Raw genomic sequence first — 16,512 nt, forward strand, 5'->3', positions numbered from 1 at the left:
TTCTTTGGGCCGTAAAATCTTTTACCGGCATTTCCAGGGCTTACCAGAGAATCGCTGGGGTAGTGGGGGTGGATTGCTTTAACATTTATGCGCTTTTCCCGGCACATCAAAGTCATCAAATGAAACGAACAGCGACTGGCAATTGCAATATCTCGCTGCCAGGGAGGCAGCACGAGTGAGCTATATGTATTTATATTCGAATCAGTGCACCATCCAGACCAGTCGGAGGGCTTGGCGTTCACTGTGTGGGACTGTCAGCTAGTTTGCATTCATCAGCAGCAGCAGTGCGGCAGCAATTGAGTGACACACACCATATCCCGTATCATCAACAGAATCATCATCATCGGAACCATCATCCGCATCTCAAAGATTTACATGACAGTGCGATGATGATGATGATGACGATTCGCTAGCTATTCATTTGACTGGCACGGCTTTTGATTGCTTGTATTAGTGATTGTCAGTTGGCTAAAAAGGAGGCAGTATTAGAGTGCTCCATTGCATCTGGAATCTCTTATGCTTATGAATATTCCCATTTCTGAACAGCATTTCTAGTTCGTCGCTCGACACATGATTGAAGTGCAAGTCCCGACACCCGCGTCTCGCCTCGAGTCCTATTCCTTTCATTATGGAAGGGCAACTAATATTTGGTGGCTCAAAGCAGCTCCCAGCACTCCAGTGATTGTCAAAAAGGTATTTATTGATTTCCCGCTGCGCAAATGAAAGTTGGCCCAGAGCAATAAGTACAGTCTGGAAGTCCACCAGCAACCCCCGACAAAATAATCAAACATTTCATATGCCATTGTGAGTGCTGTCGACAGTGACTTAGGCATTTAAGCCATTAACACGCAAAGGTCGCCAAATAATATTGATTATGGCCGCTGGCCAGACGGTGGTCCGAGGTCCGAGCTCTGAGCTCCGAGAAACTTGCCCGCCGCCCCGAGAAACGATAACAAATAACAATAACAAATAATCGACACAAAGGACCGTGTTTAGTTTTTGGGTTGGGTTTGTCTGGAAGGACTCGCTCCGGCCCCTGCTCCGGGTCCTTGCATTGGCTTCAGTTTAGTTTGGCTTGTATACTTAAACTGTTTTCGCTTACACCGTCTGGCTGCCTGAGAGCCATTCAGGCATGAAAACAGTTTATAGAGAATTTAAAGACATGTTAAATTACATTGAAATGGATCCGACTTCCAATTATTATTACAAACTGCAAGGGATAATTTGAATGCATTTAATACTCTGCTTATCAATTTCAATATCATGAAATTGTATATATATTTGTTAAAAACATATTCCACTATGATAGCCCTTAAAAAGTATATAAAAAGTTTAAATATCCACTACAATTTTATCCAACTCCACTGCAATATTACTGACTTCCCCTGGGTCTCTCTCTGAAGGCCTTCATCCTCTGCTTCTTTGAGGGCTTCAGGTACAACCTGCGGCATAAATGGGAGCATATGTTCTTAAATTGTCCGAATTGGGATTGTATTTCGCTGATACATACCTTTCGCTCCTGGGCATGTATCGATTGCAGACGAAAGCATTTACCAAATGCATGAATCCTGCTACAAGACCAAAGGACGAGACAATATAAAACATGAACAGGTAATTGTTCCCGCAGTGTTGCATAATCACTTCTATAAGCAAGAAAAGAGAGGTGGCGGTTACGGCCAGGCCGGCGAAAAAGTTGAACACTACCGACTGGGGAAAATAAATACGGTCCATAACAAGTCTGAAAGGACAATCGGAATAGTCGAATACGCACAATTGGATCCAGGCCCACAGTGCAGCAGCACAATCGAAAAAGGACAAACACCACACTGTGGAGGACGAACGTCGGCAGAATGAACAGGCACAACGTCGGCGAAACGGTGAACTCATTTCCCTGGACACACGACGAGGAGAGCAGCAGGACGAGACACACGGTGGCAGCAACCTCCAGGATCTGTCGGATGAGAGGCGGATGGGAACGGATGAGATTATCTAGCGACCCCACGACCTCAAAGATGGCAATCTAAGTTACCGCCGTCAGCAACTGGAGCACAAAGTTGATCACACGATAGGGACAGGACATATTCGCTACCGGCTACCAGAAATTTTGTTCAACTCGTTGACACTAAAAACAAATTTGACTACACTGAGGAAAACTATGAAATGATTGAAAAAAGGGTGGAGAAAATATCATGGGGAGACAGATCCCCAGAAACCTTCTTTTTAAAATCACAAAGTTCATTCAATAAAAATCTTTCATTGAAAGGGATAATTTCACTAATGGAATTCGAGGGTCCTGTATCATCGAACTGTGAAATCTCCTTTGTTTCGAGTGCAGAATGAAAATGTCTGTGGGAAAAGGTCGAACTAACCCCTCCATTTATCCACTTGGCAGCAACATTTTATTGCTCCCTGTTGTTCTTTTGCTGTTTTTTTTTTTTGTTTTTGCACTTTTACCCTTTTTGTTTTGTTTTGGCCAAGCTAATCTAATTGGCCTCGATAGCAAAGTCGTTGCCCTGCCACGCATTTGTTGCTATTGCCATGGCTATTGCCATTACTGCTTCTGTTGCTTTGTTTGCACTAATTTCATTACTTGTGGAATGTGGCGATGATTTCATGCAATTTAAAGCCACATTTTTCAGTGGAAAAGCATTTAGCATAGTCGCTGTCGCAATTGTCGCTGTGTGTGTTTGGCTGTTTGTTTTTACCTGGCCGGGCCCTCAAAAAAAGTGGGGCCAGTACCCAAGAGCCCATAACCAGCTAGCCATCCCGTAACCAGCTAGCCAGAGTAGCCGCGTTCCGGCCCACTCCAGGCTTTTATAATAATTGCCTGTTGACACGGGATGCCCGGAGGGTGAGTTTGGAGGATGGGTTGGGTTTCGAGTCAGGGGTCTGGGGTCTGGGTTTTGGAATTGGAACTTCTGAGCATCGAGCAGTGAAAATGCTGTTGATAAATGAAATTTTCAAAACGTGAACCAACAGAAGGGGAATGAAAACAAACGAAACGAATCCAAAACCGAACAGTAACAAAGAAACCAAGTAGGGGACGAAACGGGGGCGGCAAATATAATTTAATTTGTTTGCTTTAAAAAGGTACTCGTACTTCAGCCCTTCCTGGTCTTACCTTTCCATATCCCATGATTGGAGACTGATTCAGAAAAACACTTAATTTATTAAAAGTCCTTCGAGTGATCGATACTTCCTCAGCACCCACAGAGAGTTTGACGGCCCTCGAGTGACATAAATTTTGCCAGCTTTGTTGTGACAATTGCATATTAGCCAAACATGACACTCCCTTGACTTTTTTTTGCCAGAAATTTATGAAAAAATGCTGAACAGACCAAAAAAAAAAAAGAAAAGTTTCGACTTGAGAACGAAGGAAGATAAGAAGTGAAGTGAACTCCCCAGAGCCGGCGAAAGAAACAAAAATAACCAGAAGAAAGAAAAATGTTCTCAAATAAACAAAAGCGGAAATGTAGGCTATGATTTGCTTACTTTCCAACAGGCCAGAGGAGGATGGGTGGGGCCAGGACTCCTGCCAGGGGAATTGAACCAATGACAAGGCGGTGTGGCAGAAGTTCCGAGAAAGAGCTGGCGAAACATAAATCAAATGCATGTAAAATTTTGTACTTTCCGCACACATATCCTGATCCTGTGCAAGTGCATTGGGGGCCGGCCCCAATGGCAGGACAACTTGTAACAGGGGCGGTCGGAGTGCGAGTGGAAGTGGGAGTGCGTTGTGTTTTGTGCACATCCGTTAACTTTGTCATTTTTGCTCATTTCCTTCCGGCATGTGCAAGAAAACTGCAGCTGAAGCAAACGAAATGATTCCCAGCAGTGCTCCACTGAGCCACAGTGCTCCGCCGAACCACCGAGCCACTGAGCCACTGACAAGCCGTAAGAAACTCAACCGAACTGCAAACACTGGGCTGCCTGGCGAAACAAAAGCAATGCGGAAAACGGCAATAAGTTGAGGGCATAACTTTCAGGGCCTTCGAGAACAAGCATACTAGAGTAAAGCCTACTCTGACTTAAGACTAAATGATACCCGGTACTTAAGCATTAAGAATTTAAGAAAGTTATTCCAGAGAGTATATTAGAGACTTACGATAAGTACCATTTATGTTAAGACTTTATGTTTAAGGCTTGTTTAGGCATAAGTACTATTTTTCTTAACCTTTGCACTTAGACACCTCTATACCTCTAGTATAAGGAAATGTTAAGGAAAATGCATTTTCCATGAAATTAGAAACGCAAAACACAAGAACATGGGCGAACAAAAAGTCTTGAGCCCAATAACTTGCTTGTAGGAATTTAATTATTTTGCTGTTGGGGCTTCTGTGTTGCAATTTGGTCACGGGGGTCTTATTTTTTGTACATTACATGATACGCAAGTTATTCCACTGCCACCACCACTACCACCACCCTGAGAGAGGGAATCATGTGCCAAAATAACAAAACTTTGCTGCAATTTTCATTCGCATTTATTGTGTTGACATGCTGCCACCCTGCGTACCACACTGCGTATACGTAATACGTATCCTTGGCGCAGCCAAACAATTTATTTATTTAAGTTGAGTTAAGTCGAGTTGAGTGGCGCGCCAAGGATGAAATGTAGAAGTGAGAAAACTTTTCCGCGTATGTTTACGTTTCGGGAACTGAGAAATATTTGTGCGCTTTTCGCTGTTTGCAGTGTCCGTATCCGATTAGGTGGTCGCTCTATCGGGGGATCCCATGGGTCATCCCCCAACCACCTGCATTGCTAAGCATATGCATTCAAAGTCAAAGCCACATTAATTAGCATGCTTAGCTGACTTTTATCAAAAACCAATTAAACCCCGCCTCGGCCCACACCCACTCACACATACACGAGCACAAAGTAAACTTGATAATTAAATGAGTCTGTGTGAGTGGCTTTGAGTTCAAAGTTGACGGCGAACAAATTTTTCTCTCTTTTTTTTTAACCTTTTTCCCTATGCTATAGGAGCTATGACACATGCGACATTTTTTTGAATTATACGGAACGAACGAGTTAGGGGCCCGAAACAGAAGCAAATAAAAATCACAAATAACATTATTAACGTTAAATTAAACTTTGGAATTTTGTTTGCACATGCCGAGCCAGACATCCTGAAAAGAAACCAAAGAGTTTGTGGGGCGGCAGAGTAACTTTTCAGAGTGCATAGAAGTACATTAAAAACTGGAAAACCGGAAGCGAAAATACAGGCCTGTTTACGTTTACCGTAATTTGCGGCGCACTCTGAAAACATAATCAAAGACATCAAATAAAGCCGCAGGACGAAAGAGAGCTCTTAGTACACAGTGGCTTAAATTAAAGGAGGGGTTGTGGTTTTATTTATATTTAAGACACAAGTAAATTCAATTATTTTGAAGATAAAATTAAGCTAAAAGTTAATTGATTATTAAAAAAATCAATTACTTAAGAGTTTTAAGTCCTAGCCACTTTCTTACCGTGTATAGAAGTGGTTTTCAAAAAGGGAAAACGTGGTCGTAATCGAGCATCTTACCTAGTCAACTCCTGTGTAAATGTAGTGTGATTTTTTCCAGATTTTTCCGCACAGCTTTTCCAAATCCCCCTACTCTTCAGCCTCGCAGGCAGCCCACTTTCTCCTCGAACCCCCAGCATCCGACTGTGGATGTATTTGTCATGTTGCAAGCGTATGCGTGACACGTAGTAAATTAAATGTGAAACTCTGTAGCAGAGTGTAGCTAACTGAGAGTTTAGTGTTTGTGCGAGTACAAGGACGAGGAGGACGAGTGAGTTTGAGTGGCTACAAAGAATGCTGTTGAGCAAACGTTCATGCCTCGGACCCATTCTCTTGCCCCGACTATAAATCATCAAAGTTCAACGTTTGCCATTTTGTCTACAATGTGAAGGAGTGTTCGAGAGTTGTGCCAGTGTTTGTACCCAAATGTGTTTGCTTTGCAATTTCCTTTTATTTATTTAAAGTTCTTTCGCAAACATTGCGCCAACACCAATCCACCCCACCCGCCTCGCCTCGTAGACATCCTGGCTGAAAGCAATGTTCGCATTAAGTTTTCTGCCAAAAGTTTTAACAAGTAATCTTTTAATTAAGTGCCAAGCCATCCCCATCCTCATCCTCAGACATCTCCTCAGACATACCGGCATTCAAAAATTCAAAAAAACCTTGAATTATGAGAGCAACAGGAAGCGGATGAGGTGGACCGTCGGGAAGTCGGGCGAAGGAAGTTCCAGAAATGGCCTCCGACTGAAATCTAATTTGATTAATGAACAAATGGCGAGCTTAATTAGCACCGAGAAACAAAAACGCGTCAAAACCAACTGGAATCGTCGTTAATGTTTCGGCAAAACTGCATGTGGTGTGAGGGAATCGAGAAATTAAATAAATAACCACAAAACAACAACTAATTGCACCACAAAGCGACAGCAGGGATACAATTCCTGTGAAAAGGAAAAGCGAGGGAGTGAAAAATACCAAAAAGCACAAAAGCAGGAAAACCAGAAAGCAGAAAAGCGAAAGCAGAAAATATTTCACAACTAATAAAAACATTGCGGCGTACTAAATCAAGTGGAAAACTGTAAAATACATTGCAACAAAGGTGAGCTGGGAAAACCGTGGGAAAGCAGCAACCAGAAGAAAAGTAGGGGATGTGGCGCTGAGAAATAAATGAGAAAGATGGTAAATAGTTTTCCCCCAAGGGGCAGCACAAATAATGGCAACTGACATTTGACATTAGTTTTCTTGCCCCAGAACATTTATATTTTCCTGCGGCCCTAATTAAAGCGATAGTCATGAATTGTAATTGCAGCACTTAAGCAAACACAGCCAAGTGTATTCATCTTTAAATGACTGCAATATACACAGCCGGGAAACTCTTTTCAATTAGGAGTATTACATGAAATAATAACAAGAATTTGCTTGATTTTAAGAAGAAAGAAACTTAATTCATTGATTCTGTTTACTCAGTTTCCCCGGCAAGTCAATGCACTCGCTGTCGCTTTTTCCTGGGGGTTTTCTCTTTTTCTACAGCATTGGATCGCATTTCGTTCAACAACAGAGTCGAGTGTACATTGTCCGGAGAGTATTTTTTTATACCCGATACTAGTATAGTTCAAGGGTATACTGAAATCGTACGAATGTATCTGACTTAAATCTCCGTCATTAAAAAGAACATATGTACTTTCTTGAGCAGCATCAGCAGCATCAGTCGAATCAGCCAGTTCAAAAAAGTTTTTGAAGTAAATATGTGATGCCAATCTATTCCAAAGTTCAACTTATATTTAGAAAATGTATAGATAGAGTATAGAATATAGAATAGATACTATATTGAATTTTTATTCTTCTTTCCTACCGGATAATTGCAGTGGCGTGTTCGAAAGCACCCAAAATAATGCACAAATCTTTAAAATTTGTCACTTAGTTATCAAGAACAGTACCGGGTATCATATAGTCGGGAAACTTGACTAAAGCCGTCCCTACTTGTTTTATTGTTGAGTAATTGGACTCCACTTTCAATTGCTACGCTCTAAGTTCCTCTTGAGCTCCGGACCTTAATTGCACTTTAGCAACGTTCGCTCTTGTTTGTTTTTGTGTTTGTGTTTGTATTTGTATTTTTGTTTGACCAAATTTCATTGCTTTTCCTAGCGCTCCCTCTTGATCGATTGATTGATTGATTGATTGATGGAGTGATTGATTGCTTGGCTGCATGTTGTTCAAGTAGCCCGAGCAAAGGAGAAAAATATTTGCATAGATTTAACTAATTGCCGGACAAATGAGAGCCGGCCAGCAACGTCAACTTTAAACAGTTTTCCAAGTCAGGCCTAGTCCTGTTTTGTTTGAGATTATATTGAGAGCAATTCACTCGAACAAATGTTTGACAAAGGATTTTCGGCATTAAAAACAAACAGTTTAAAAACTTTTCTTTCAGTGCAACGGAGGCTGTGTGTGTTTGCTTTGTTATTAATTACAATAAGCTCTCTGTGGAAAGTAAAAATTTGTAAAATCAAGCAAAGATCAAAAGCTAAACGACAATCATAATTAAGTTTTCTGGCGAGCGATTCCAATTAGCAAGAATAATAAAACCAGCAACGAAGATAAAGGTCAGGCTCAGGACCTTTTTGGTCAAAAGTATTAGGAAGAAAACTTGGCCAACATTAAGCCTCTGCTTTAAAGTTCAAAATCTCAGCACTCGAAAAACTAAAGAAAATTTTATTGGTACTAAGACCTAAATCACTTTAAGCTTTGTTGGCCGGCATCTTTTGGGAGGATACTTTTGAGGCCACATAACATTTCAATTTCCTGGCCATGAATAATGGCAAACGTCCAACAGTCACTGGCCAAGCTAGTCTCCATTTATTAGCCAGTTTTGGCCACCGGAAACTAGTGTCGGAAAGCCCGGTTCTGTCCAGAACGTTTGTGGCCACGTTTTGCGGCCAACTAATTGGGCTAATTGTGATACATTTTGATAGCTATTGATTTTTTTGATGAATTCGACCCCGTTAATGAAATGGATTGTGTATCCATTATAAACTAAAATAAATTTTAAGTTTTGTTGTCGGTTGAGGCAACTCATCAAATGATATATCCTTGTAAACTGACAGCTCCACTCAGTATCAAGTTGGTTTTTCTCAATGACAAACGAGACATTGACATGAATATTCACTTTTGAGCACTTCCAACCACACTCACACCTTCAAACTGATGGATTTGCCGTCACTTAATATGCCTACACGTTAAAATTCATCCCCCCATTTGTCAGTCATATTCAAAACCCGAATGACAGCCAACACAACCAGCTCTATACCATTTAACATATAACATAAAGAATGGAATATATGTACGTACGAGAACATGCATATTTGTGGTAATTTTATACCATACTCAATACTCATTTAATTTGGGCCTCTTCATTATGCTAGCCCACTTCATGAATGTCAAAAATTGTCGAGTGTAATAATTGATACAAAAAATTAATAAATAAACGAAAATTTAATTACCTGATGGCTATTTGCTTTGGCCGTCGTCCGTTTTAATTGCTATAGATGCGACAATGGTGGCGACAAGTGCACGTGGCCTAAAAACGATAAAAGGTAGAAGGATTCTTGTAAATAAATAATACAATGAAATTTATAAGCGATGGTTGATTGGCATGTTATGCATGAATGGAGTTCTTTTCGACCAAGAACTTGTACAATTCAATCAACGGCCGTACCGTTGGGGAAAAAAGCCTCCCAAAAATGATTCACCGCATCCGCAATCACTAAAAATTAATTTCAATTTTATTGCACCGCCACACTGACTGAAGTGGCGATGAAGGTGGAAATTCCTGGCCGCAGTGAGGAAAACTGGGAAAACCCATGCCGGCCAGGAGGTCGAGTAAAATATGCAGATCAACCGAGGGGAGGCCGGAGGAAAAATGGAAATGCTGAAAACGGTGGAATGAGTCGAGTGTATTTCCAGCAAAAGCCAAACATTTATGAAAATGCAAAAGCGTTTTTAGGGTTTACCCCAGGTAAGCTGCAGCAGTGCCTGCAGAACACGATATTAATGTGAATAGCTGCCTCGCTGGCAAGCAAAAACGCAAGCCAGAAACTAAACTGGCAGCAGCATCAGCAGCAGCAGCAGCAACAGCAGTTTCTGAAGGGGAGCCAAAAAACAGAGCATGAATTGCGGTTTAAGCATTGAATTATGAATATTTCTTTACCTCGACCCCGACCTGGTTTCCCCCACCCTGTGTCCCGGATGATGCCAGCGAACATTTATCATCGTGGCAGCCGAGATTCTGATTAAAAGCGAGAAATGGAGAAATGTTTCGTAATAATCCCCTAGCTCAAAAACCCGACATAAACTTATTCACAAAATGGTAAATCCGTGCCAAATAAAATATATATGTAGGGAACTGCATAGCGCGTACTCATCAAACTGTAGAGGCTTTTCATATTATTCCCAAAAATCACGAAATTTGGCGTATTTGGTGCTCGCTTTATATTTATCTGAATGATTATAATGATGAGGAAAAATTTGCATTCAATTTGTAAAGCAATTCATTCGGTTCTTATGCTAAATGGCAATGGCATTATATAAATTAGACAAAAGCCAGAAACTTTTGCGAAGAACAAAACGAAGAGCCTGAAGAGGGAAAACTAGTATCCGACCATAAGCAGCTGAACTCGGCCAGTATAATTGGCACAACTTTTGCTCGGTTAGCATGAAAACTCATTTATTTCAGCGCAATCAACATACACATTGAGAGCCAGCCGGACGGACGGATAGTCGAACCGACGGAAAGTGGAAGTTATAGCAATTAGCGCACCCGGACACCGAGCCCCCCCTCAATAGGGTCCCATTGAATTAGGCAACCATCCAGACAACCGTAGCCTGGCAACGCCGACAAATAAAAAATAGGAGAAAGTTCAACTCTAGCAGATTGATGTAAGGACTGCATAAAAGGATATTTATTTTTTGCCAGCAGCTTGTCTTTGGGGCTTCTCTTGATGAATGCCCTAAAGCATTTCCAGTAACCTGTTACGTTATATTACAAGGATAAATTAATAAGTTGGTACAAGCTTTTTAAAGTAATATGATTCTTTCAAGATTACCTTTAACCTTTTAATATTTACCCTTTCATAACCCAAAAAGACCCACCACCTTTTCATTTTTAATAATTTATCTAAAAATAGAACCCTATTGGTAATTAGATTGTTGTCACAGATAGTTAAATGACTTTTGTTTGTAGCGGCTGAAGGTGTTCTCACAACACTTTGGACATGTACTTTGGAATAATTATGAAAACAGTTGTATTGATTTATTGAAAATTGTACTTTATCTAGAAAAGCTATCTGAAAAGAACTCATGGCGTAAACAGAAACATGGAGTTATAGATTTTCATTATAGGCCTTTGTTTTCTTTACGCTGACTGATGTTTCAGAAAAAATGAATTTTTCATTTAATTGAGTCGGCAGACGGCATATAATTCGCACAATTTATGCACAATACCAATTTGCATAATTCAACGCAACAAATCACAAATCAAATGTTTATTAATGTCCAGACATTGGCTTAAATCTACATCCATCCTAAACACACACAAATGTGTGCCGTTTTTCAAAATGTCCCCCCAAAGTCCCTGATATAACCATCCATATCAATATCATTTTGCATTTTGCGAACACGCTTCGCTGGCCGGTCCTCATAAATTATGTGAAAACAACTCAATCAAAATGCAAGCTGACAGACACAAAGCAGCAGGGGATGTACAGGACGAATTTAGGACGAACAAAAAAAAGTAAACAACCAGCTAAAAACAAATGAATTAGCCATATCTGTGCCCTGGCAAGGGTGAGTGACGGCGTGATAACGCGTTATTACACTATAAAATCATTAATATGGCGGCTTTAATGTCGCGGATATGTAAATGCGGGCCCGGAACGGAATCCCGACTCCTGTCACGCGAAACGCTTATAAAAAATATAGACAACGAGCCCAGTAATGCGGCATTAGCCGACTATAGTCAACAGTCTTTGACAACGCCTACCATTTGAGCCATTACCGAACACTTTGGCCATAAACAGCACACACACACGCTACAGGATACGTTGTGTGGAAGTGTGTGTTGGGGAGCCTAGGCAACGAAATCTATTAGTTTCTCGAAGCCTGCTGGAAATTCTAGCTACACTTCAAGAAAATTTAGTTTTTAGAGGATTTTTAATATTTGTATCTGTATCTGATATGTGGCTTAAAAAGAGAAAAAAAAGAAAAGAATAAATCATATACATGGTCCCGAGGACCTATCATTTATTTCTGTATCTTTCTCCAAGTGTATCCAGCCTTGGCAAAAAAAAAGGGGCGAGGTGGAAAGCGGCGACAATTCCGTAAATTTGATATGCGCAATTTGTTGGCAAACGAGGACGCAAAGACACAGGACGAAGGACACCGAGTCGGTAGGTGAGGTGGTTGAGCAGAGCCACTCATATAACTACCTCCTGGCAACCTGTTGCCGCTTGTTACGCACTTTTATGACGCCAGCGGGTGGGCTTCGAGTGGATTGCGTGTGTGCGTCTGCAGTCAGAGTCCTCAAAGAAAAAACTCCGAAAAAAAAAACAAGAAAGCAGCCACAAAGTCGGCTCCATAAAAGGTAATATGCCACATGACACTCTGATGAGACACACGCTAGTAAAAGTATTTTTTTTTTTCAGACTACTATAACATAATCAGCATTGAGACAGAGGTTTTGTCTTCATAAGATATGATCTGGCATTTCAAACAAAAAATGTTATAGTTTAGTTTGTAGCTTTGTTTATCTATTAAGATATGCAGGGGAAAAGAAAATAAGTTTTTCCAAGAGCCCCCGATATGCTTATAGTCTGTGCCTGGGAAAATCACAGTGAAAGACAAAAGTAGCCAACTTAAGTTGGAAAAGGATTCTTTTTCGGCTTCTGTTGCAGCTTTGGCATTTCTTATGCAACTGATTGCATTTGGCCAAGAGCAGCAGAACCAGAACCAGAAGCAGGAGCAGAAATAGCAACTGCAACGGCAACTGCAATTGAATTTTATAACAAACAATTTTACGCTTTAAGCACACTAGAATTCAGCTTCCAATGAGGTTGCTGCCTTGAAGTGCCCGGAGAGTGCGTCATTGACTTTGCCTTTGGCCAGGCTCCTTTCAGTTTTTTTCCTATTTATCGTTATTTACCATTAGCTGACTTTCCCAGCTTCATCTACCGCTCAGAACCCCTTCCCAACTTGGCTAGTGGACTCTGTAACGACCACAATAAGCATTCTGGCCCAACGACTTGCCACTGGTTCGAGCTCGCCTTTATTTTTCCCGGCTTCCTCTTTCGCGAAAAGTTTCATAAAAATGAGGACAACAAAAAACAAAATCAATTCACCTATTCAAGCAATTATAAAAGCAATAGTTACACAAGCTTCTCAATTGAGTCTTAATTAAATAAAGTTTTCTATTTAGACACTGGTGAAAGATGAATCTTGGTCTTTACATTTCCATTATGTTTGCTTATATTTTTATGGAAATTTTGAAATTTTTCATATGGGATTCAAAACTGATTTACTTTCTATATTAAATAATATATGTAGATTTATCGCATTAGCATTTCTCGCAGACCGCACACACGCACTTAAGGCTCGAGCCCTCCTCGGCCCGGGATTCATGACAAAGTTTCGGCGCCCCCAGAGCCAGGGCCTCGGGTTAACCCAGCCAGCCAGCCACCCGCCCATTCTAATCCCATTCCAGACCCAAGTGTATAATTATTCTATCTGTCGCATATGCATGAGATCAGCTATAAGGCAGGGCACACGCCCTCTTTCGGGGGCTGCCTCGCCGACTTCATGTACATACATCCTTGTACGTCCTGTATATATTCATATGCGTATGCCGAAAGTTCTTCGCTCTCCCACTCGGCTGCTTCATTAGCAACTTTGTGCGTATTCATTAGGAAGCAAAAGCTGAGCTGAAGGAGAAGCTGAAGCTGAAGCAGCAACAGGGGTCATAACCCCCCCGAAAGCCCACAGCTGCGACGGGTTGATAAAAGATTTATGCGAGCACTGATAACCCGACAAAACGCCCACATCCATAGACATACAGCCTGGTCCTGTATAAATAAATGGAAGGAAAACAAAAAAAGACCAAAACCAGAAAACCAAAATTTCTCAAGTCGGGCGGCCAAAATCAAAAAAGAGAAAAGAATGAAGACGAAAATTAAAGCACATAAAAGCAGCTGCTTGATTTGGCATTCAACACAAAAAACCGTCAGCTGGGGCTCCCAAGCAAAGCCCGTCTGACAGACTGGCCGGAAATTTTCGAGGGGCTTCCCCCTTGACAGCCATCCTTTGGACTCCTCCATTTCCATCTCCGCTGTAACCGCAACTTGTTTCAGGAAATGTTTTGCCAAAATGTTTGGTAACTCGACGGCGGCTCTTTCACATGTTCATAAATTAAAATGCCGCAAATCAAATTCACATAAGGCTTCAAAACACTCAAACGCTCGGCTCAAAGAGGCTCACCAAGCGGGATGGAGGGTGGCATGAGTGGGGCCCACAAAAAGACGAGGCAATCCTTGAACATTGTCTAAACCGAAAAACCCAAAAACTGGCGCGCCGCTGCATGTTAAATTATGTTCACACTTTTGTGGGCTCTCCACTTGCTGCTTGCCGGCCGGACCCAAAAAATCTGAATCCGGACACGGACACGGACACAGACAGCGAGACCCAGGACTACCCAGGAATACGGAATACTAACGACTGTACACCGACTACGCCGGAGTCCATGTGAGTGGGCGTGGCCGGGGCTGTGGCCGTGGCCGTGGGTGGTTTGCATGTGCGGTTTTTTGCTGGCCAACCACTTAATCTCCTTTCGGTTTATGCCGCTTCTGCTTTTGCCCGTCTCGGCTGTGCTGTCTTACTTCGTTTTTCAAGTGAAATTTATTATATTTTAATCACTCCCCGGGGACTTGTTGTAGCAGTTAAAGCATATTTTTAACTTTCTTCGACCAAGCGAGTGCGCGAACGCCTCGGAAATATTAACAAAATTGCCTCTGCTTGCAAACCGAAAGTATGAATTGCTTTAAATTGCTTTAAGCCACGACTACTGCCATGGCCCGACGTCCCTCGGCCCAAACGGCAAACATATTTCTTGTTTTTCTCTCTTTAGCTTTGGCTCTTTATGGCCATGGCCAACGGCAGCGGCAGTGGCTGTGGCAGCGACAGCGGCAACGTTGCGTATACGCAACATTCGCAATGCTACGCGCGGAACGCACTTAATCATTTTGATTGTCGTAAATGGCGCATTTTTAGTGCGTCGCAGCTCGTTTCTGGTGGCTGGCGAAATTGCGGCAGCGAAAGGAAACAGTTTCAGCTCATTAGTGATTCATTTATTTATGCTCGCCATTACTTAAGTTATTATTATATGATTAGGGCGAAAGTGGCGTTGGCTCATTTATTATGCATCAGAACGACGGCCACCGCAAATGCCAAAGATCAGGCTAAACGAAGCCGATGGGACTGCCAGGGAGTGCCTGGCAAGTCTCGCCTGTCAAGTACGGGGAACATCGATCGACTTGGACAGCTATTAGACGTAATCACGGCCGATTCACACAAAAACCAGTCAAGTAGAGAAACGGCCCTGGAGAAACTGAAAGGGTGGCGGGCAGAGAAACGGAGAACTGCATGTGGGGCTGGGTCTGTGTCTGGAGGGGCGGCCTGAGTGGTTGAATGCCTGGCGAATGCCAGAATGCCTGCATGCCTAAGCAACCAGACGGGCCACTTCCGGGGGAAAGTGGCTACGAAAAGGCAACGTAGCAAAGGCAAAGGCAAATCACGGCCGAGAACTCACACTCCCAAAAAAAAATACCGTCAAGCCACAAGGATATATTGATTTTGCCCTTTGGGCCAACAACGTACATGGCCCAAAACGTGAACAAAGACAAAAATCAAAGCCGCATGCAGAACGCAGCCAGCGGCCTTAAGGTGCTCTCCTTCCTTTCTTCCTGTATCCTGCGACTCCTTTTCTATCTCGCTTTCAGCCTCTATCAGCAGTGACTCCTCTATTGGAGCGTTAACGAGCAGTTTGATGGCTCGAAGGAGGACAAAATACTTGGCTAGGTACAGGCCAAAAAAAAGTGGCAACTAAACCGACTATTCAAATGGAGATTTATATGAAACTTTAGAAAGAAAGACGCTAAAGTGGTTATTAGAAATATTATTGATCAAAAACAAGTACTATCATAAATGATGGCCATAACATCCATTTGTTTCTGCCAAGTTGCATCCTAAATTGCCCTGCTGAACCTGCACTTTAAGCCTTAAATTTGGACACATTGCCCGGCCAGATGTCCCTGCCCTGACCCCTCATAGATCAACGGCACTTGTTGGCCAGTTTTTTTCACCGTTTCTGCATTTTTCTCCTTGACGTTTTTTTCTCGGTTCTGCTGCGTTTTGCTGCCAATATAGGCAGTAGTGGTAGGCAGTAGTAGTGGTGTGCAAATGTCGTAACGGGGAAAGCGCAGCCACAAAGCGAAAAATAACATTGCCACACTCCGGAGTCCGGACGCCCGGCCTCTTGCACGCCACGTCGCCACATGATGCACGTTGACTTTGACGGCTCGCTGCTCGAGCCCATAGCTGCTACATGCCACATGCAGTGGCAACATTGTAAGAGCGCCGATTGTATTCGATTCTATTCGGTTGCGGCTCGGATAGGATCGGCTGAATTCTGCGGTTCCGTGGCTCACAAAAAAATACAAAAAAAAAGAAAAATAAAAATGGCAGAAAAAAAGGGCCGAACAATTCTATTGATTGACAGTTTGGCAAAACGCACACGCCAACAAAAGCTGCAAAAATGCTCGCAAGCCGAGAAGTGTAGAGCCGCAGGCGTTACCGTTGCGGATGTTGCAGGCAGCGTGAAAAAATGCTTCCGCCATTGATTTGTTATGCAGAAAGGTGCAGAACCCTGGCCAGAGGCATAGCCTGTTAGAAGGGCAGGGGCGGAGGATCCGCA

The 16,512-nt window shown here is 42.4% G+C and overlaps 2 protein-coding genes across 6 annotated transcripts in view; both read right to left on the bottom strand.

Moving 5' to 3' along the window:
* LOC108118579 (protein amalgam) overlaps positions 1-16,512 on the bottom strand; it is a 123,767-nt gene that overhangs the window by 95,825 nt on the left and 11,430 nt on the right. For all 3 annotated transcript variants that reach the window (XM_017231338.3, XM_017231339.3, XM_070281788.1), the window contains exon 2: positions 8,999-9,075. The gene's annotated coding sequence lies outside the window, so the exon portion shown is untranslated. The remainder of the gene's footprint in view (positions 1-8,998; positions 9,076-16,512) is intronic.
* LOC108118581 (uncharacterized) lies at positions 1,275-2,162 on the bottom strand. 3 transcript variants are annotated; one of them, XM_017231340.3, is made up of 4 exons: positions 2,030-2,162; positions 1,772-1,951; positions 1,511-1,707; positions 1,275-1,442 (listed from the first exon to the last, which is right to left on the bottom strand). In XM_017231340.3, exons 1-4 carry the CDS (start codon positions 2,078-2,080, stop codon positions 1,373-1,375), a joined length of 498 nt encoding a protein of 165 aa, XP_017086829.1. In that variant the 5' UTR covers positions 2,081-2,162; the 3' UTR covers positions 1,275-1,372. The 3 variants fall into 3 exon arrangements, with proteins under 3 accessions (XP_017086829.1, XP_070137550.1, XP_070137549.1); XM_070281449.1 differs by lacking the exon at positions 1,275-1,442 and having other exon boundaries at positions 1,508-1,643; XM_070281448.1 differs by lacking the exon at positions 1,275-1,442 and having other exon boundaries at positions 1,512-1,643; positions 1,709-1,951.

Source organism: Drosophila bipectinata, chromosome 3R (assembly GCF_030179905.1).
Source record: "Drosophila bipectinata strain 14024-0381.07 chromosome 3R, DbipHiC1v2, whole genome shotgun sequence".
NCBI lineage: Eukaryota > Metazoa > Arthropoda > Insecta > Diptera > Drosophilidae > Drosophila > Drosophila bipectinata.

What these genes read in the sequence shown, in the direction of transcription:
- LOC108118581 (XM_017231340.3), bottom strand. Translation starts at nt 2,080, where the DNA reads ATGTCCTGTCCCTATCGTGTGATCAACTTTGTGCTCCAGTTGCTGACG. An exon ending in TGCTCCAGTTGCTGACGGCG is followed by an intron (nt 1,952 to 2,029) that starts GTAACTTAGATT and finishes CTCATCCGACAG; the next exon opens with ATCCTGGAGGTTGCTGCCAC. An exon ending in CTGTGGGCCTGGATCCAATT is followed by an intron (nt 1,708 to 1,771) that starts GTGCGTATTCGA and finishes TATTTTCCCCAG; the next exon opens with TCGGTAGTGTTCAACTTTTT.